This window comes from Chiroxiphia lanceolata, chromosome 2, assembly GCF_009829145.1.
Source record: "Chiroxiphia lanceolata isolate bChiLan1 chromosome 2, bChiLan1.pri, whole genome shotgun sequence".
NCBI classification, from domain to species: Eukaryota; Metazoa; Chordata; class Aves; order Passeriformes; family Pipridae; genus Chiroxiphia; species Chiroxiphia lanceolata.
Genome location: NC_045638.1, coordinates 104,796,273 through 104,819,463, shown reverse-complemented (window position 1 = coordinate 104,819,463; position 23,191 = coordinate 104,796,273). Strand labels below are relative to the sequence as shown.

At 41.0% G+C, this 23,191-nt stretch overlaps 1 protein-coding gene across 1 annotated transcript in view; it reads right to left on the bottom strand.

Moving 5' to 3' along the window:
* APP (amyloid beta precursor protein) overlaps nt 1-23,191 on the bottom strand; it is a 204,558-nt gene that overhangs the window by 105,471 nt on the left and 75,896 nt on the right. The window contains 1 exon segment of the mRNA XM_032680859.1: nt 285-397. Within this exon segment, the coding sequence (XP_032536750.1) occupies nt 285-397 (113 nt within the window).

Here is a 23,191-nt window from a genome sequence, read left to right as displayed (position 1 = left end):
AGAGGGGGCAGAAAACACAGTGGGTGTGGGAGTGGATGTGAGGAAAAAAACAGTGCTATAAAACAGGGTCATTGTTCAAAGGTCAATGGTAAGTATCCAGTCATGGACTCTGATGTGCTCAGATTCCCATTTCCTCCCTTACAAAGCAGAACAAAATGCCATTCACCCAAACCTTCGGAATACTGCTCTTTGTTTTCCATGCTGCTGCCATATTTAAAGTCACACTCAGAAGAACAACACAGCTTTAAAGAAGGAAAGCAGGAAATTTTAAGACATGAATATACCTCTTTAGCAACAGTATGCCAGTGCAGGTGAGTTTCACACACATCCATCCTTTCCTGGTGAAGGAACTTGCACTTGTCTGGCACCAGAAGGGCATCACTCACAAACTCACCCACTGAAAGAGAAAAAGAAAAAAATACAAAAAAAATATTAATTTTGCTTCCGATACCTTATTCTGTTAAACCTCTATCTAGGCATAGAGCAGCTTTTGTGAATGAGTGGCAAGGTCTGTTTGCAGAGAAATGGTGCTTCCATTATGACCTTCTTCCAACTTGCCATTGGAAAGTAGCTCCTGCCTTTTACGTCAGAGGTATTATGTTATGAAAACCTCAGTGTAATATTCTAACTTCCATATACTCTGGGTGAAACTTGCAGGACCCATTGCAGACATGTGTGATGCAACATGAAGTCAGGGGATGGTGGATCAAGCTCCAAGAAGGGGACTAAAGGGGACAGGGAAGAACAACTACATTTTTCATCTTAATAGCAGTAGGGAGAGGGTGCGAAGTGTTCTGAAATACTTAATTTTTTGCACACAAAACAAATCTGACACCAACAAATTGTTCCAAACAATTCAAGAGCATTTCTCGTGAACCACAGCACTAAGAGCAACACATTCGGTTATTTTGTTGATGCAGCTTCTTCATTGCAACTTCATTTCATCAGCGAGATGAATTCAGGTTAGCCCAGAAGGCTGATAAGCAAGTAGAGCTCATCAGCCAGGGAACAATATGTTTCATGATCACCAGAGTATCTGGTCAGACTGGAGAGGGGAAAAATGGCTCTTCACCAAGGACATAACTGACCAGACATTGTTCTGTCTTCAAAAGTAGAACAAAAATATACATGCTCATGAAATGAAGGACGCTCACGAATTAGAAGAAACTCAGATGGTCAGTAACATGATTTATTAGACTAAAATCACTGTAATTCTGTACAATTCTGGTTTTATAATTAAATAACCTCCAAGCCCCTCAAGGATATTTTTTATGGAAGAAATTACAGAGTTCTTTCAAGAAGTCTGTTACACTGAACAGGCACTGGACTGCAAAAGCACATCGCTCAGCTGGCACAAATCATCAGCTCCCTGAAGACCTGTAGTCTGTAACCTCCAAAAAACTACAGCCTGTAGTATCCAGGTGGTCCAATGGCTGTAAGGATGTAATAAAAGGTTAATTAATCAAAATGAGATGACTACGAGTTTACTGTTCAGCAGAGGGTCATCTCAGGGAGCTGATGAAGTGGCCCTTGAGGCTTACAATTAAATAGTCAGTTTCAAAACTAGTTAATCACCAACATGGGTATTTCATATTAAACTCCTTGCTGTATTTCAGTGCTTTTGATCTGAAGCCTTCTAAAGTCAGTCAGTTTAAAGGAACTAGTTTACTTAAGTCACTTAACTAGTGACTTAGCTAGTCACTTAACTAGGAAAAACCAGATTTTCTTATTTTTACCTTCCCTAACATACTGTGATGCCTGCAAATTATTAACAGAAATGCTTCCTAGAGGTGTCCAAAATAAACTTGCAAAAAGAATGAGTTAGAACACTTTCTGGTAACCCAAAATACAAAATTTGCACCTTCGGTTAACAGTCTCTGCTCCCAGTGGCATCACGTACTAATCTTGCAGTGAAATTTGAACAAATTTGCAGCTTTGTAGGGGACCAGCCTGTCACAAACCCGAAGTAACTCAGTCCATAAGTAACTGGCAATTGTTAATGCTTCAATTTAGTAAAGTATCTGAGCACTAGGCAAGCACAGGGCTGCTTTGCTGAAGACTCAAGAGCATGTTGACACTGCTCTCCTACAACATGATGACTTAATGCAGAACTGCAGTTATACCTTTCCAGCTGTTCAAGCACGAAAAACATTTAAAGCAGTCTTTAGGGCAAACATTTCTATAAAATAACAACAACAAAATCCTGGAGTGGGTTTTACTCCAGTAAACTCAATCTGATGCTTGTGTGTGAGCTTGTGCCATCTGTTCTCTGACACACACGGGTACGAGTCCAAGTACAAACACACCTGATAAAGTCTGCACAAAACTACTCCATTCCCCTTAACAGAGGGGATGTTAACAGGATTGTAATATGACTACAATATTGTGTGTATGAAGTTAGAAGGCAATTAATGGTATACCCCAGAGTGCTGTGCAGCCCTTCAGAAGGACCTCGACAGGTTGGAGCGGGTCACAGAAGAACAGTCTGAAGTAAAACAAAGTAACAGGTCCTGCACCTGGGGAATAATAACCCCAGGCACCGGGACAGGCTGAGGGCTCTCCTGCTGGAAAACAGCTCTGTGGAGAAGGACCTGGAGGTCCTGGTGGACAACAAGCTGTCCGTGAGCCAAGACCATGTCCTTGTGGCCATGAAGGCCAATGGGATCCTGGGGTACATTAGGAAGGGCATTTTCAACAGGTCAGGGAGGTGATCCTGCCCCTCTACTCAGCCTTGGTGAGGCACATCTGGAATGTTGTGTCCAGTTCTGGGCTCCTCAGCACAAGAGAGACATGGAGCTCCCGGAGTGGGTCCAGAGGAGGCCACAAAGATGATGAGGGGACTGGAGCATCTCTCATATAAGGGAAGGCTGAGGAAGCTGGGCCTGTTCAACCTCAAGAAGAGATGACTGAGAGGAGATCTCATCAATGTCTGTCAGTATCTGAAGGTCAGGGCAAGGCCCCGGCTCTGCTCGGTGGTGCCGAGCAATAGGACAAGAGGCAATGGGCAGAAACTGATGCCCAGGAAGTTCCACCTGAACATGAGGAAGAACTTCTTTTCTGTGCAGTGATGGACACTGGAACAGATCACTGAGAGAGGGTGTGGAGCCTCCCTCTCTGTAGATATTCAAGAGCCATCTGGATGCAATCCTGTGCCAACCTTACCCATTCTGGGATTCTGTGAAAAGAAACAAATACAATGTACCCCTGAGTTACAGCCACCAAACAAAAGATGGAGAGCTGTATGTCCAAAGTTTTGGGCACTGCAGCCAGGGCAGACATTGCAGTGTCATCACAAGTATGCATGAGTGTGCAATTAATAAGATAAAGCACACTAATATCCACGGGGAGAAGGACAGTTGTTCAATGTAACACTCCCTCATATAGAATTATAATAAATTAGGGTTGTGAAAATCTGGGCAATAGCAATCACTTGCAACATGTGATTTCTATTGCCTTCAGTTCTATTTTTTATTACAAATAAAATTGAACTCTGTCCATTATTTAGATGTACACAAAGCTCCTGTTCCTTTCACGGTAATTACTACTGAATTTTAAGTGTAAAGCTCTGAACTTTTGTCCTATTTTTGTTGTTGCTCTTTTAAATAAATCGATGTTCAAGCAGCAGTTTGATGAAATAAACTGAATTCAGTTGACAACTGCAACATTTATTTTGCCTGGGCTAGTCTAATAGAAACACAAATTCATCAGAAAGAAGCACTTCTAACACTTTTGTCTTGCAGGCAAGTTTCCTCTTGTATCACTCCAGTACACGTTTAACTTTAGATGCTGCTGAGTCATAAGACTTTGAGGATTCTTTGCTGTTTTTGAACGAGTAACCTGCAGAATACACAGGGGAGACAAGCACACGAGAAGGGAGAGCAATCCTGCGCCTCCAAAGAGAAGGAGAAACGTGTATGGCTTTAAGAGTGAGGAAAAACTGTAATACTGCTTTCTCTTTGTTAGGACACATCATGACTGAGAGCTGTGCATTAGTACACCGTTCTGACTGATGGAGAATTCCAGCTCAGTGCTGGCTGTAATTGCTACTACCAGGTGCTGGGATTGCAAAATTCAACTCCAGCATTATTTTTATTTCCAACACAGCAACATACTGATTTGTACCACACGAGGCTGTCCTCAACACCCTGCCTGCAACACTCAAGTTGCATGAGCATTTCCCCAGGCAGCAGAACAGCCTTAAAACCCTCTCTGGGCCCGAGCTGTCCCCTTGCTCTCACCAGCACCTTGTCCCTGCTCCCCCTCCACCTACCCAGTGAGCCATAGCTAAGCCCTGACCACACCACTCAAAGTGGGGCTTGCAAAATTTGTACAAAATCCACACCACAGAGGGTTGGAATCATTACCACCACCAGCACTACCTCTGCCTCATATTTATCCCTGTTTTCCAGTACTTCTCTGCCTTCTTCAGCACCTCTTATATTTTGATTACAGCTGGAAATCTGTGCTCTGCAGAGGCACCCTAATAATAAACTATGATGGCACCATTTGTCTGCTGATCATAAATCACTAAACTCCCTCAAGTGATCCAACACATCAATAAAACAGCTACTTGGGTTCCAGTAGCTGCTTACCCACTCTTGCAGGGAAGGGCTGGACAAAACCAGACTCTGCTGGCTTGTGAGTTTCTGGCCATCTGGAGAAAACAGCCCTAAAGGAGAATTCTAAGTAGAGGTCATGTTACCACATTAAAAGCCACCACTCTGTGTCTACCCCTCATTTAGCTGAAGGCCAAGAACCTGCTGCAAAACAAGTTGCTTCTTGCCAACTCAAACCCCCACAAGGTCAGTAATCCCCCTCTTAATACCTGTTATTCACTAAGTTGATTGCAGAGTTCTTCAGACTGCCCCAACCTGGTGTATCACACATAATTCAATAACAATAAAATTAATAATTTTATTTCAGTCAAGGACATCCTATCCACTGAAAAATACTCTTGGAACAAAAACAGATTTTTTGCTGTAAGACCAGAAGTTCTGGCCCAGAAATTTCATTTTTCAACACAGCAAATACTAAGAAAAGCATTAAGAATCAACCTCTAATAAAAGAGTTAGGATTATAGTGAAGGCAATCATTCACACATTCTTTTAAAACTTCTCTAGGAAGAAAAAAGCTCAGCAAGTAGGCACGCTCATAACAAGATGACTGTCCTAGCTGGTTAATGGAAGATATCAGGGCAAAGTAATTAAAAATAAAAATACTGCGTGAGACATGGTCCTGATCAGCAGATTTTCCAGCCACTGCATAAAGTAGATGGGATGTGAGCATCCATCCAACATTGCACAGGAAGAAAGCAAAGATAAGGTGATAAAGGTAACAAAACAAAATCTGTGACAAAACCAAACACCTGCTAGCAGATGGCTCCAAACCGAAAAATAAGCATGTTCAAATTACATTCAGAGGAGCACTTTCACACAAAGCATGAGGAGGCAGAACACATGCTGAGGCTCTAGGGCTCAAGGCTTCATTTTAGCGTCACGGATGAGAACAAGGGCCTCGCTTACACAAATTTACAAGCTCAAGTGCCTGCACAGTACATATTTGAGAACATTCAGAGAAATGTGTCATTTCCCTGAGAGTTTGCACTGATTATCCAGAGCCATCACACACTCCGTATGAGCACCAAAGAGCAGTCAGCCCTGCATATTTCCCCATCCTACTGTCACGAGGCTTTGCACTGCCCTGCTCCCCTGGTGCAACACCTCTGCCAGCCCTTGTGCCTGCCCAGCCACATTTCTTTATCACTTATTATGCTACACGTACACTGTTGCATCTATTTAAGCAGCACGTAACTTTAGGTACTTCCATTAATTGCAATGCTTACCTAAGTCTTTATGTGTGATGCTTTCTCACTTGGCAATTAACAGTTAGCTACAACCTGCATCAATCTGCAAGCCAAACACACTGGTCTCAACTGCAAAGCAGCAATGCTTTCTTGAACATGCTTTTTCTTTTCTTCAGAAGTCCAGAAAAGCAGAGAAGATGGGAAGAACGTAGATACTTTTAAGAATGTGTTTAATTTTTCAGTAAAATGGTTCAGTAAGCACAATTACCCAGCGATAAAATGAACCACAGTGCATTCGCTATATTAGACTCTGTACCTTCAGATGAAGAGGGAGAGGGGCTGTGTCTGTCAAAACCTGGTTTGAAGGAGAGTTTGCTGCAGTGCCAGCCCCCAGGGATGGATGTCTTCCTCGGCCCATGGCGAAGCTTTATTTTGAACTTGAGCACAACACATGTTAAGCCACACTATTAAACATCAGTCTAGCTTGAAGGATTTTAACAGTCTATAGTAAACAAGGGATTTGCAGATTTCTTCAATTTCAAATCTAATTTTAAAATGGAAGCTAAAGGCCTCTCCCTAATACCTAATCATAAGCCAAGAGGAAGGCAAGGTGGGGCTGGTAATATAAGACATCTGTGTCCCAGCAGCCTGAATCATGTACATTTTTCTGTTGAGTAAACTCCTGCCCATAAAACTTCCTCCAAAAACAGCTCTGTAGGAAAACTGTTCCCACTCCACCATTTTATCTGTAATCTATTATATGAATTTCGGTTAGAGACCGTCAGCATTGCAGACAGACAGCAACGCAGACCCGAAATTCGAGGGCAGGAGCAGAAATGACAGCACGATGTGCACATCCACCTCTGGAGCATGAAGTGGGAACAGCTGCAGGTCTTCTGTCTTCCAGAGGCTCGGCCAAAACCAGCAGTGACCCTAGACACTTCTCTGTATCATCCTTAAGTTCCAGAAAGTTATTTCCCAAAGAGGTTTTTTATTATTTTTTTGAGTAAAGCCATCCACTATGCTTTAAGCATCTGAAAGGCCAGTGGTTCTCCAACAAACATTTTCACAACATCAAAGCAAGTGTCTCTAGCTTCATTATTCTTTTCTGCTTCAAAAAAGTCCTCGAATGCTTCTGCATTCCCGCTTTCAACCAAACTTGAAAAGGTAAAGAGTACACCCACTGAAAAGTGGTTTATTTTTCTCTTATTTAGTAGGCATAGCAACAAATACATTCTGATGCAATATCTCTCAAGTAAAACACCTTCACTATTCACAACATTTATCCATTTATTAGGCTAGAAAAAGGTAACAATTTGGGATGAGCAAAGCTCTACTACTAGATTAAAAACTGACTGGTAATTCTAGCTGTACTATACTTTAGTGTCCTGATGCTCCTACAACAGTGATGAGAAATCATGACAATTAAGATACTCTTCTGTGACAGTGGGATGACACAAAAAATACACTTGGAACACAAGATCAAGGTAAAAGAAAACCCCACTGTAATGGACTCACTGACATCTAAATATCCACACGTGCATGATAACAAGGAGCTCCAGTATTGATATATCACACGTCCTACTGTGATTTTTGGCAAGTCCAAATACTTCATACAAAATTCTGGAGTCAAAGGGCTAAAACCCTTCAGGTACAATCCATCAAAGTACACTTGTTCGGATTAAAATAATCAACTATATACAAAGAAATATACATGTAATTAATTCACATTATTATGCATTAATTTTCATAGGCTGCCATACATTAAAAATAGTTATTTCTCCAACCTTCTTCCTCCTTCCTCTGCAGCTCTTCCATCACAGACATAAGTGGAATTTCTGCTCACTTTGCTATTTTTTTGCCTGACTGAATATTCTGATAAAATTGTCTTCCTTCCCAGACAGAACACAAGGTCAGGTTTGATGCATTACACCAATAACAGACACATCTGTTTACATGCAAGAAGATTCAAATATACATCATCACACACTCTGGCATATTTATACACAAAGCATATAAACATTCTTTAAAAGTCCGCAGTACCTCAACAGTTCATTGCAGCATTAAGTTCATGTACTTCTCTCCTGCTTTTTACTTGTCTCCCCAGTCTTCACGGGAAATTTTTGCTGAGAGTTCACTAAGACACCTTTTCTGTCCCTCTCTTGCTCATTAATGCAACACAGAAGAGCTGTGCTAAAGCCCATCAGCCCAGCATCACGGGCAATGCCACACGGTGGGATTCCTGCTCCTGTCCCACCTTCCTGAAAGGCCACAAAGTTAAAAAAAACCCTCCCAGAAGCTGTTATCAGTGTGACCAGCAGCAAAGGTTACCCACAAAAAAGGCTATTTGACGTGTTTCCCCATCCATTTTCTTCCTGAGGCACCAATCACTCACACTAGCAAACTTTCTTGGTCTGCATCACAAATCAAAATGTTGCCTCAGTCTACCAAGAAACAGGCCCAAAAGCAGCCTGCAAAATTCATTTGGGGAAGAAGAGAAATTTCAGGATGGAGTTGGCTCTCCCTTCCAATTTCTCAGTGCACAGGTTACATCCGCAAAGCTTCTCCCAATATGAGAGAGTATTTGTTGCAGACACAGCCCCCTTCCCTCCTAATCATATGATCCTGCCTAATTTATTGGAATTAGTAAGTTAGAAAATGGTAGGAATAATGAAGTCTAGAGATCTCACTCTGGACAGCATGACTCCATCCTGCCTCAGTTACAAAGCTTCTATGTGATTCTGCCCAAGTAAAACCCTTTTCTCCTCCTCCCACACTGTGCTTAATGGCTTATTTCTCCTTCCCCGACTCCTCTGCAGCCCCAGCAGACTTTTCAGATCCACTTTTTACTTTTCACTCCATTATTGCAGCAGTCCTGTTTGACAAATGTGTTAAGAGGACACGCTCAGCTGCTCTAAAGGGCTGGTGAATGCATTGGTGATGGAAGCATAGCTGCTTACAGTGGAAAAAAAGACTGTGAAGGATGCCACCTGTGGGTGCTTGCTGCAGGGTCATGGGTAGGGGTTTTTGGTGGTTTTTGGAGCAGGGGGGTTGATTTTATTGAGATTCTGGGTCCCATCCTAAACTGACAGCAGTATGTCTGGCTAAAACAGGTCTTCTGCAGTGCTATAAAAAGAGCCAGCCCTGAAAAGCTGGAAGGTGCTGAAAGCCAAGGTAAGTTAGAAAGGACTGCTTGATTCTGCATACAGAATAACAGAAGGAATTACTGGGCTCCTCAAATGGGAAGACAGAATAACTGAAAAAATTACTGAAAATTGTCTATTCTACAGAAAAGTCAGTAAAAGTCACAGAAAGGAATAAGCCTGAAAAAAAGCAGTACCAGAAAACTCTAAGGAACAGATTCTAAATGTGAAAGGCTTAATGAGACCATTTTGTGAAGATTTAATAAGATTTTGTCAAGATTCCCTCCAAGCAGAATTCTGGCCACTACCCAGTAGAAGAAAAAAAATCCAGGAGGAAAATAGGACAGTGGTATCTCCAAAGATAAAAGCATTTTCACTCTAAAGGAAGTATTTGCCCTCAGGGTTTGCCTACACAGTACTGCCTGAAAGATGCAGTTATATCTCTGCCATGACATGCCATTGCCATTCCTTTAGAAAAATATCCTGTCCCTGCATAGCTTTGTACAGCAAGGTGCAGTGAAAGAAACACAGAAATGTTGTTCCTCAAAGCACTGACCACCTCAGCCTGAAAAGGAAGTGCAAGGGACACAAGAGATAAGTATAATCTGACCATCCATGCCCCCCACGTTTTTCACTATCATGAAAAACAAAAACTGAAATGTTTTCTTCATAAATATTTCCTCTCCTTCTGACAGTCGAATTCTTTTGCTTCCACGCTCAAGTGCACATATCCCTGCCAAGTACTTACATGTAGGGAGCAGGAGTGCAAGGAACGGGAAACAAAAGGGAAAGAAAATCAAAATATTTCTGAACCTCACCTCATATGCTGAGGACTTCCCATCACCAGAATGGCGCAGCAGAAAAAAATCCAGGTATTTGGGAATCCTCCTTTTACCAAGGTAAGATTCTTCTGGTCCTAATTTTTTTTTTTTTTTGTGTGTATAATACAGAGCAATTCTCCATCAACCAGGGTTTAAATCCACCAAAGGCCTTTTGTTCTCCACATCTACTTCTTTTCACAGTGCTTAGCTAACAAAAGCCATCATTGGGCAGGTCCCAAGGACCTCAGAGTCACTGGCTGCTGAGACAAGCGGGTAAAACAAAGTATACCGATATGGACACCAAATGGTATTTGGGGAACTAGCTGGAACACAGGTTTTCTTCTAAGGAAGCACATTTTCCAAGAACCTCTGCACCAGAGGTCAAAAACACCCTCTGGACTGACTAACCCAGGAAGGCTCAAGAGGAGGAAATATGAATGTCATACATATGGGTGCTACATGTTCTTCGTAAAGGACAGCCTCAAGAAAGGACCTATTTCATCCTCAGGACAAAGAAGAGTCATCTGTACACCTCTAAAACAGTCTTTTTACCAGAATCACGAGTCTAGTGTTCAGATACTGTTATGAAAAAAATCAGGGACACTCAGAAAAAGCCTCAGGTGGGGTGAATTCTTTTGCTGAAACACATTCTTTTCATCATTTTCAGGCTCTTCCTTTATATAAAGTACACTCTGATTTTTTTCATATGCATATGAATATTCAAAATATTAATTGCCTCCTGTCTTGTAGTCTTCTGACTTCTCTGAGATTCCCTTTATTCCCTGTACTCATAAGCTTAAGTTCTCTCCCATTTGCACATTTTTTCATGACTGATGACATCCTTCACCGTTCTGCCATGCAGGACACTAAATAGCAGAGAATGGCATGACTAAAGTACTGAACAAATAGCAAAAAAGAATGCTGAGAGAGCTTATGTGTGGAAAGCCAGCACAGGTTAAGAGCTCCTGGTTCCCACAGGAGGTGACAGACACGAGCAGAGTTGGATATCACCAGATCATGTTTCCCACCAACTGGTCCTCCAACTACTGTCCCTGACACTGCCAGGGAAGCTGTCTCTCCCACGCTCCAAATTTATGAGAAAAGCTAGAGACACGTGTGTCATGGTATGTATCTGGCAATCACAACATGGAAAAAATAACAGTAAGGAAAAGCTGAGGAGGTGTGATCTCCTCATTTGATGACACAAGATCAACACAGGCAAAGCACTTCTTAATTTGCAGGAGCTCTTTAGTTTCAGGTGTGAGTGCTGGACCTCTTCTTCAGGGCTCTCTCCTGCACCATCATGGAGTAACTCAGTCAGCACTAGGGAGACATCAGATAAAGAGAAATCCCCCTTGTTTGGTTTGAACTGTTTTCAATTGGTATGTTAAAAACTTATGTGAAGTATGCAAGTCCTTAACCATTCCCAGACTTACTCAAGGCAACATTCACTCTTCTCTGTACTGTTTTTATGAAGTTGGTTTCCAAAAATGTCAAAAGAGAACAAAAGCCAGCCGCTTTTAAAAATTAAAAACATCTCTAAGAACCTTTTCAGAAATTAACAAAATTGCATACCACGACTGGACAAAGATGACTGATACTGCAGGACCCATTTGAATGTTCTTCCTTATATTTAGATATAAATACCAAGCATCACTTAGTGGTATTTCTAAAGAGCAGATACATTTCAAGCCTTAAGGAATCTTGTATTGTGAGTCTTTTTTTTCCCCCAGCTGCCTTCAGGTTTTCACAAGCTACAATATGTCTGAATTTCCAAACAGATTATGCTTCATAAATGCTACCAAATGCAGAAATTTGAACACTGCAGCTATTAACATCACGTTCTCTGCGCTGGCTGAGCCGCACAAGGAGTTGCACGCTGGCTGTCAGTGTTCCTGCTCCCTCTCTCACAACAGACATGTTTTGCAGCAAGATCTGCAAACGCAAATCTCCAAGTGGTTTAAAATTTCGTGCCTCCCTGAAGTGGCTCTTAATGCACTTCACTACATAAGATGTACCTGGAAAATGGGCTCTAAAATGGCAACAACGTCCAGTAAGAAGTAATTGAATTAATTCGTTTACACCCTATGTATTTGTACCAGTAACTTACTAAAGACACCGATCAAACGGAAAGACAGCATAAAAGATAAGATGCTTGGAAATAATTCAGTACAAGTGGGACCAGTAATCCCCGTGCTTTGCATTATTATATGATGAGATGGGCAATTCTTGGTAATTGGAGTAAAGCATCTGGTATTACGAGTGAAGCTAGAGAAAGCCCCACTAGCCACTGATATGTAGGGGGAGTAATGACCATAAGCCCATAGATCAGTGCAAAGAATGAAACTGCTACAGACATTTAACATTTGGCCATCAAAAGCCATTTCAAACACCAGCATTCCAATGGGGAATATACAACATTTTAAACAAGGAAATGTTAACTTCAGCAAGGTTGCAGTTTTATTACCCCAGCCACCCCTTCCTAAACACCTTCACAGGGCATGCTTCTTCATAAAAATTTGAATTCTTTTTACTTCAGTAGATATTTAATTCAGTTGTTGATCTCCCTCTCTCTCTTCTGGCAAAGAACAGAAATCAGTATGAAATCAAGTCCAAGCAGTAAATGTTTCTGCAATACCATCTTGTGCAAAGGCTCTGATGAGTGAATAAGTAACTCCATAAGCAGCTGTTGAAATAAATAACTCCATAAGCAGCAGTTGAAGATCAACTTTGCAGAAATACAGATTGTTGATTATTAACACCCTGAGCAATCACTTCCTGTAATGCCACTGAGAACTGAATGTTTTATTTGCCAAGATGAAACTTACTCTGAAATTGTTACCACTTGTGGGTGAAAGACTGCACTGTATTACCAGAGACGTGGGAAAACAAGGACCCACTGTGAGGCTTTGCAAAGTCTACAGGTAACCAGATTAAAAATTACCTGAGAAAACGTGATTTTGCTCTATAGAAAGCAGAGCCCTTACCCATCTGGCAGGAAGGATGGCAGCGTGGTCTGGCAGCTCAGCCTTGAGGGCAGCTGGGATGGGACAGCTTGAGAGAAACAGAAGAGCCGATTCACACATGGCAACTCAAGGAAGCTAAAGAAGCAGATGGATGGACTGAATGCAATGTCACATTCTGCATTCAGCAAGCACCACTTTTTACAAGTAAAACACAACTGATAAACACTGGCACTTCTTCATGTGAGGATAACTCTGACCGGCCAGGTTTTTAAGTATTAAGGCAATAGAAAACTCCCTGAAACCTGTCTACAGCTACAACATACTGGTTTTCCAGAGAACACCTTCATGTTCAGAAGCTTCAAGTTGTTTGATTTATAAACCAGATTCGAATACAAGGTTCAAAGCAAAACCTGACTGATTTACATATCTTAGAGATTACAGAATCTGAGGGAGTTTCCTGACGTGTGGAGAAAGGCAGAAGCTGCAACCACATAGAAAGAAAAATGATTCGGGAATTACAGGCCAGTCTGCCTCACTTCAGTTTCTGGGAAAATCATGAACCAAGTCCTACTGACAGCCATTTCTGGGCACGTGGAGATGATGATGATTAACAATAGCCAAAACAGATCTAACAGTGGTAAATCGTGCTTGATTCACTTGACTTGCCTTCTAGGATGAAGCAGCAAGATTGTAAAAACAGGGCAACAGATACCATCTACCTTAATTTTAGCATCTCCCTCTCACAACATCTTTGTAACCAAGTTGGGATGTTAGGGTTTGCATAGATGCACTCCTAGCTGGGTGAAAAACTGACTGTGCTGTCGAGCTCAGTGGGTGTACTGTACTCATGGTTGTACTCTCATGGCCTTTACCTGGAAGGAAGGAACAAGTACGGCACTTCTGGGCTTCGTTTTGGCACTTGCTTTGTTTAATGTATTTGCCAATAAGAAGAAGACAAGCTGGCTAATGAGGAAGACAGTACATTAAATTAGACAAATCACCTGCCTCACCAGGTATGTAAATTTTTTGGACACACTCTAGGTATGAGAAAATAGTTTTTTTAAAAAAAACCCAATGCAAATACAGTTCCTGGCTTCTACCAAGAAACACACTGATAGAGGAAAGCATGCAGGGTCCTGTTCACCAAGACAACTCTCCATGAACCATTTCAAGATTAAGATGTGAAAGCAGTGACTGCCACTAATGATGAGGCTGAATTGCTCTGAGTAACTAACAGGTAAAAGCTCTGTATTATCACTAACCCTCCCATGAGGGCACCCAATAACCCACTAGTCAGTGTAACACACTTTCTGCATTTGGTGAAAGTCAACAGTTTCTGTGAATGCCCAATGCCATGTAAATATTGAATGTAAATACTTCTACCTACAATAAAACCCCCATCTACTTTTTCATGAAACTGTTCCCTTCCAGTTCTCATTGTAAGAATTAACTGGTAGATGTTCATATTTTATCAAGTGATTTAATTCCAATCTATTTTATTTTTTTCTCTTTGTTGTACATCAAGTCATTACGGATAAAAACCAAGTCAGGATTAACAAGTAAGACCAAGTTTTATTGAGAACTGAATCCTGCCCTTAAGGATTAATATAAACAGTATGTTACTTGCAAATACTGAGGGGTAAATAATAAAATAGTATTTGTTATTTGCACAGACTTTAAGCTCAGTAACACTGCCTAGTGTCTTAGTCTAATCTACAGTATTAGAATGAAGATTACTTTTTTCATTCAAATACATTGTATCACATCAACAGACAAAAAATGAGAGTAAATGGATTTTAGAGTAAGGTGAGTAACAGTAAGAAGACATTAAACTCTACAAGAACAGTATCCGTATCATATTGTAGGCCTACAGCACAGGTGACCAAATTAGACTGAATAAATCAAGACAAACCACTGGAATGGAACAGTTTCTAATGTATCTAAAGGGTTTATAAAAGCTTACTTTTATAATGAAATCCTTTGCAGATTTCTCCCCCTGGTCAAAAGTGTGTAGCTGAACCATCACTGAAAAAAATTAATGGCAAAGCATCTGTCCCAAGTGTGTAAGACAACCCAAGAATGATACTAAAGAAATTCAAGTCAGTGCATTATGTATTTCTATATACATGTTTGACAATGTGTATATAAATAGATGAGTTGAAATGCATCTTATGAGTTCCTACACGGAGAGAACACTAAGCTACCCAAACTGGTTCATTAGCACTGCTCAGGAGAACCCAAACTCCGTTTGGATAGACACTGGGAAGGAGACAGGTTAATAAATGATCAGGAGCAAAAACTTTCAGAACAGAAGATGAAAACTGACATTACTCTGTGCAGTTCCTCTGATGTCGGCAGCAAGGCAGCATTGCAGATGCATCACTAGATGTGTTGGCAACTAGAAATGGAGAATAGACACAAAGAGTGCTCCAGTGCAAGATCTGCTGGTGGTGCTGCCTCTTCCCCCAAGTACCTCTGCCCTAACTGCCCTGGAAGCCAATTTTGTCTCTCAATGCTCTTAAACATCCAGCAGAGGAGACATCTCATCAATAAACTCATAACATACTCAAGCCAGGACTGACAGAACAGGACAGCAAGAGTTTTGCTTGCTTTTGAAGTCAAATTGCCAACAAGAAAGATGTCACCTAAATAGGATTTAATTATTCAGGTAAGAATTTTGTACAGACTGCCACAGTTAAAAATATATCTTTTTCTTAGATATATTGCCTGGACTCTACAGTCTAACCAAGGCTTCAAACCACAGCTGCCTAAAAAGGTTCAGGGTGGGTCCCTCTCAGAGATGAGGGCCAGTGGAGCAGAAAAGGTGCTTAAGCACTTACTGCTGCACAGCCCTTCTTGCTCAGAAAGAAATCTGAACCTGCCACATCACATACAAGAGTCGAAGAAGCTGATGTTCCAATTCAGCAAAACAAACATTTTCCTTTTAGCAGTATTTAAAAAAAAACAACAAACAAACAGCTTTGCCAAATGGGAGGTCAAATGAGTTCTTCAGCAGGTTTTCCCCAAAGATGTTATTTTACCCCATTTCCTCCTCAGCTACATGTGTCATGTGCTAAACAGAAATCCAGAGAGAATAATGGGAAATTCTACGGCAGAGAGACAGATCAAAAACAAGGACAGTTCTAGGCATCAGTGTCACAAGAAGGTATCATCTACTGATACCCAACTTCTAGGAGGTATGTTTGGGTGTGAATTATCCCACACTGGTGTGGCACACAGGCCAAAACACAATGAAGACACCGTTCAGGTTTTCTCTTGTGATGTGCAGTTGACAACAAGAGCATTTCTGGCCAATGAACAATCTCAGAGACACGTTCCTTACAAGCCATACAGCTGGAAGAAGGGAGGAGGACAAACAGGGAGAGGTGGCACCTCAAAGCACCCTGGAGCCTCTGAAAGGCATCCTCCCACTTCTCCAATGTCCTTAACTAAACTAGCTGGCCTCAACACAGTGCATGCTATTTTAGATCACATTTGAGAGCTTTACACCTGAAAATGTACAAAATCCTGCTGTAAATTGGTTCTGTTGTAACAGACTAGATAACAGTAATTGTACACAGGCAAATTGCTCACACATTATGAAAAAGGTATCAGTTTAACTTGAAATTACACCTTCTATTCTTACTAGAATTTAAAAGTTGCTCTTGAAACACCTTGACATAGGAGACATTTTGTAAATTGAGGGCAGTTACATAAGCAAAAATTGAAATAAAACCTAACAGCTGCCTATCATTTTATAGAGTTTCACAAAAAGGAAAGGTGCATGAGACTTCAGTATTACTTCTTTATATGTCAGATTAACTTTGGGTTTCATTGTCAGTTAAAAAAGGAGAACAAATGAAGTACTAAAAAGGTTCTGGGTAAGCTACAGAAAAATGTTAGATTAAGATTCAATCAGATTTTAATCTAAAACCTTGTTTCCCACACTAACTGACAACAAAGTGACATATCACAGCATTTATTATTTACATAGTGGAGAAAGGGGGCATGTGGAGGGGTAGTTCACACTGTAACTAGATGGAAGTTTGACTTTAGGGCAAGATCTAAAACAGGAGAAGAATTGTGAAAGGTTTATCACTTCAGTGGTCCACAACAACAATACAACAATGATTGTGATTTACACATTATGCTTGCTATTTTCAAAGTCAAGCCAATATTTCAGAGTATAAAACCCAAGAGAGCTAGAAATGTTTCACAGGTCACTGGTGAGCATGGGAGCTTGCATTTTCAATGAACTGTGAATACTGTAAATGAGGGTTTAGATTGGTTTAGGCCAACCCAGGCCAATGCTTCTCTCAGAAATGGGTTGTTCCATGATCTCCTCTTCCTTAGCTGCACCCCCAGCCTGTTCTCCTGCCAGCATGACCACACCTGTGACCATGCCATCAGCAAGAGGAGACACCCCCTTCTGAAACGAAATTTGGGGATTATTTATCAGCTCAGCTCACACTTCACCAAAACTGCTTCCCAACTGATCTTCGCTAAACCAAGACAAACCGAGCTGCAAGAGGAAGGCCGAAGGACAAGGCAGCAGAAGACAACCCCAAAATCCATCAACCTCTGAATGCATCCTCCACCTCTGCTTCAGCAAAGATGGCTACTGGCCTCCCTATGGTAGTGAAGGCACCATCAGAGAGGGAAACCCTGCCTAAAAGACTTCATTGTTTCACAGACTAAAGAAAAACTACATAATTCAAGATCAGCCAGAAGTAACAAAAATTGCCTGGTACACAGGGAGCAGAATTGGAGGTCAATTACAGACCTTCTAAGGGATTTCAGCGTAAGAATGAAATATTCTTGAATGTTGCTCTCCAAAAAGATGACACACAGAAGAAGTCGATAGTAAGCAAAGCAAAGGAGTTTGCCTATCACTTATTTTTTGCAGACTGAATAAACAAATCCCAGAAAACAGGTAAAACAATTCCAGCCATAGGCTCCTGTGCATGCTACTGATCATTTCTCATTTGTACTGTGAAATACAGGCTTTTCAGTCATAAGAAGCTGTGTCAGGGAAGGTTTAGGTTGGATATTAGGAAAAGGTTCTTCATCCAGAGGGTGGTTAGGTGCTGGAACAGGCTCCCCAGGGAAGTGGTCACAGCACCAAGCCTGACAGAGTTCCAGAAGCATTTGGACGACACTCTCAGGCACATGGTGTGACTCCTGGGGATGGTCCTGTGCAGAGCCAGGAGTTGGACTTGATGATTCTTGTGGGACCTTTCCAACTAAGGATATTCTGTGATTCTAGGGCAGAGTGCTCCTGTGTTAAGTTACATAAAAATGGTAAGACAGTCCTTTTCTCAAAGGGTCTGTAATCTCTGTTGGGTCGACTGGTTCCAGACAGCTGTAGTCACAGAAGTTGATCATGAATAGTCAATAATCATTCACAAGGAAAAGAATTAGTTGACAAAATAAGAGATATTCAGAAATTGCATCCTAGATTATACTATAATAAAGAGGTATAAAACCACATCATATATAAGACCAACTTAATTAAGAACAGCTAAGGGAAACACCAAAATACAAACCGGCCTCCTTCAAAGCATGGAGGATCAGACTTCCTAAGAAGCAGACATTGCTTATGTATTCACCCGAGTACCTCCCGGAAAAAGAAGCTGGTATTACTACAGAGCCAAAATTATTTTGTGTTACCAAAATTAACTTTGATATCAAGTGGTTAAGATTCAATTTTCTGTTGACCTAGTTGCAATGATCTAATAGAAAAAAAGGGAGTAATTTAAATATTTTACACATCAAGAACTCACTGACAAAGCCACTGGGAGTTAAAGATCAAACAGAGTAATGTAGAAAGTAAATAACTTCAATAATCATGATCCTCATTCATTATCTCTAGTACTGTTTTTTGCTGTCTTTCAGTATTTCGAACTGAACAATTAGGAAGCATTTTGAATGGCTAGGTTAAGTACATCAGCTTGAGTACAGAACTAAAACTTAACGACCAATTTGGCATTTTTTAGGTACATACAAAAAAATTCCTCAGTGGAAAACAACAACAGAAATTCAGGAGGTTAAGAAAGTTTATTACTAAATTTTTTTTTAAAGCACATTCACATGTTCTACGAAAACTGAAGGGATTCGTATTAGCTTCAGGTTCACACATTTCACTGGAACAAATTCCCCTTTAAGTTCCCTTAGTGATCATTAAGAAAGTTTCCATGTGATTCTGAAAATACTAAAAAAACCCTACTATTATTTCTCAGCCTGGAGGTTAGTAAGAAACTTCAAAATGTCGGAATAAGTTTAAATCCACAGCAAAAGCAAAATGCAGAACTGCTCATACATTCACTAATACAGATGAAATTGCTCATGAGGGAAGACTATACTGTAATCAGTAAATCAGCAGCAATTCTTCAACCTAATAAAGTATTTAAGCTATTAGTTTCATGTTGTTAACAAGGAGGCTGTGAGTATCATTAAGGTATCGCCAGGCTCTGACCCAGCAGCGCTCCCATGAAATGACAAGCTGAGATTCAAGGACTGGTGTGATCTATGTATACAGAGATCAAGTTCGGGAAGTTTAAAACCAAACTGGCCATGCACAACTGGTCTGCAGAACCAGATTTTTCACTTCCATCACTCTGACTTCCCTACACAGGCATTTTCCTTCGCTTTTAGCCCAAAAAAAGGCAGAAGTGGAGTAGAGCAGAGTATAGTCCCTTTCAAATAAGCCAATGCAAGTCTTCTCATGGAGAATAAATAAGTAAATGCAAGCACAGGATTAAACAGAAACACCCAGACATTCCCATGAGATGCTCGATCTGGTGAATGCCAGTACATTCCCTGGGTACCATATTTCCTTCACCTTCTTATAACAACAGGGATGAGTAGCCTACAGAAACTTGTGATACCTTCTATGCTCAGAGGCCAAGACTGGCAGGTGGATGGTGGTGGTAGGAGGGAAGTAAGAGCTCTCTCTGGAGGTGACAGAATATCCATCCATCAGCAGCCCTCCAGCTTCCTGGGGCCAAGCTGGATCCCCAGACCATCCCTCCCCATCCCAAACACTTATGTCCCTGCCTGACCTTCACACAGATTTCCAAGTAAAAAAACCTCACACATAGTCATAGTGATTCTTAAAAAAAGTTCACTACAGCTCCACTTCTTCTGGCACATGACTCGGATGGAGGGCTGATAGCTGTAGTCTACTCAGCTCTCAGTTTTCAGTGCTGTTGACAAACCACGTGTCCAACTTAGAAGAGCTTCAAGAGAAGCAAACTTAAGAAAACCCCAACCTATCAAAAAAATCCAAACAAAAACAACCTCAAACAAGCCACCGCCAAAAAAAGTCATCAAAAGTATGAAGTGCTAGAATTTGGAACGGTTCTTCTAAAAAAACCAAAACATCAAACCCAACCACATCAGAAAGTTCTTGGGTTCCTGTTGCCATTCATCCCATGACAAGCACACTGAAAATACCTTGCTTGTCCAATTTCAAAGAGAATCTAGTATCTATGTGGATTCATCAAAACCCAAATTCCTGGATGGTTAATGGATGCTTGGTTCTTACAAATCATGTATAACCATTCTTAACTTATATTTTCCATTGCAGAAGCCTTTTGCAAGAAAATAACCCCCCACATTTCAGCACAAAATGTCTCTGGCTACACAGACATTCTTACTATTAGGCACGAGGAAAGGCTTCCATGTGAAAGAGAGAGAAACCCAAAGGGGATTTCAGATTGCACGACAAAGATGCCTGTGCTTGTGGGGTAAGGGTTTGGAAGTGTTGAAGCATGTCTGACCTTCAAATGTCAGCATGTTCATCTTGCGAAGATTTCGGATGTTTACACAGGCCTGAAGTGCTGTAACTCTGTCCCCAGGGACACACTCCGAGTGCAGTGATCCACTCACCAGGAAGGCAGCTGGTGGTGTCCCAGCACAGCTGTGTGGGCACAGCCCTGCAGCCCTGGAATCCCAGCTTGCCATTTCCTGGGAATGCTGCTGGGTCCGAGCCTGGCCAGTGTGAGGCCATGACTTCATCCCAAGGTTGTCAGTGATGAGATCTGATGAATGAACATGTGCTAGACCTAAGTGACTTCCAGCATTTGGAGCACAGCCTTGCCTTTCCAGTTATGGACAATTTATCCTTCTAGGGGAGATAAATGCTGAGGTGCTGTGCTGTCACATCCTAAGTACCAGCTTTATCTTTGCCTGAAGGGCAACGTGCCCTAAATGAGAAATACTAGACTGAAAATTAACCAGGCTCTTTCCTACACTTACTGAAAGTCATTTTGCAAACACTTTTCCAAGGTTACAGATAAACTCTCTGATAACAAACCTTCCCCCAAAACCAGGCTATCCACTAAGAATGAGAACGTAAGAGCATACTTACAAACAAATGTCTAAAGTCTCTCAATGAAAGACAAAATACCTTTCAAAGAAAGCCACTGAAATCATTAAACACAGGGGCTTGTCTGCCTAAATCAACCAGAAAAATGTGCAGATTATGTCCTGCCAGCACTGCAACAACAGAAAACCTACTACATATACTGCTGCTTACAGTATATATATATATATATATGTATATTTTTAAATTTTGTTGCTATGGTTAACAAATTAAGAACCATTTTACTGTGCTACTTAAAAAACAGAGATGTTTTTTCTAGAAAAGTAATTTTGATGTTTTGGTGAAAGTATTGTGTCATTAAAAAAAACCCAAATCTAGAAACCACTTACAAACTTAAATTCAGAGTGATAGAGCTTAAATGCAAGGCCACCTCTATAATTACACAGGTAATACTATTATCAAATACTGTTGAAAACAATAAAAAACCCAACAAAGACGTAACATTCAACTCAAGTGCACAGTAGCAATGTTTGTCCAGAGACTGCAGCTAGCCTGGAAGTGTTGCTAATTTGTGTTTCACACAATGAGAGGTGGTTCAGCTGTTCCCAGACCCAAGGGGACTCTAGAAGCACTAACAGACATACACAACCATAAAAACAAGGAACTGTGCCCAGCATTCATGAAGATTTCACCCATCTGCTTCTACAGAAAGTCATGGTCCAGTGGAATTGCTGCCTTGCTGGTTATTGCCTGTGTATGTGGCATATGGGACAGTGCAGCCTCACACAAGGACCAAATATTTTAGAAGCAGGTCACAGGCCCAATCCACTGCTCCACAACACTTTGGAAATGCAGTTTCAACAGCATCACTCGTAACCAAATGGTTCCTTCCCAAAGTTCTGCCCACCACCACAGCTTTTTCACCTCTGGATTTCAGAGTTAGAAACATTATTCTGAGTTTCCCTGATTTATTCACTTTCAATGTTGCACTTAATGCACAGGAAGCACAACAAAATCAGCACTTAAAAATGAGACAACAGAGTTCTTCCATCCTGCATAAACACTAAAGAAGTCTTCTGTTCAACCAATGCTATAAGCCAAATATGGGACAGAAACAGTGGAGAGGAAAAATATCTTAAGGTAAGGTTTTTTGTTGGGGTTTGTTTTAAAACAAGAATTAAATGCAGCTACAAGAAAACATGGAATAACAGATCTGCATTTTTCACTGAAAAGGGAAAATTAAAGACCATTTAAAACATTCATCAGATGCCACCAAAGGGGAAACAATCGACCATTTTTGTTATACAACATAATATCATCTTAGCTAAGCTTTAAGTAGAATATCTCACAGCAATCAGGTCATCTGATAAACAGAGCAATAGGATCTTCCTTCAACACAAGTGAAGCAACATCACAACACTCAGTCTGCACCTGTAACAGTTATAATCTAGAATGGTTTAATAAAGCAAATTTTACTGCAGTTTTTTGAAAAATAAAATATAAAACAGAAACTAACTCAAGGTAATTACAGCTTTCTTTACATTTGACAAAGCGCTGACATGAACAAACACCTTAACGCTCAGAACCCTGAGCATTTTTTTGCCATGACAGAAGGGTATTTTTTTTTTTTTTCATCTTAAGTGCTTGTTGTGGTTTAAACTGAAAGACAGCTGAACACCACATAACTGTTTACTTGCTCACTCCCCGTACCCTCCCCATGGGATGGGGGAAAGAATTGGTGGGTCAGAGTACAACGGAGATAAAGGCAGTTGAATAGGATAGAAATGGAAGTTAGAAATTAACGATAATATACAAAACAAGCATTGCAAAATGCAAGACAGTAGATACTGAGAGAAAGAAGAGGATGTGATGAGAGGAAGAGAGATTTCGAGGTAGGAAGAGGATTACTCAGAAGGAAAGGAGAGGTGAAGAAACATCAGTGTCTAGGGGCAAGGAGACTTCAGTGGAATGGTGATGAGCAAGACAGTAGCACCTGGTGAGCCAAAGAAGAGAGCAAAGCTGGAAAATCTGAGTGAGGGAGAGACTCAGTAAGAAGAACTGGACAGGGTCAGCAGCCCTCAGAGACGGAAAAGCAGGAGAGCAGCAGGTTAGAGGGGAAAGGAGCAACTAAG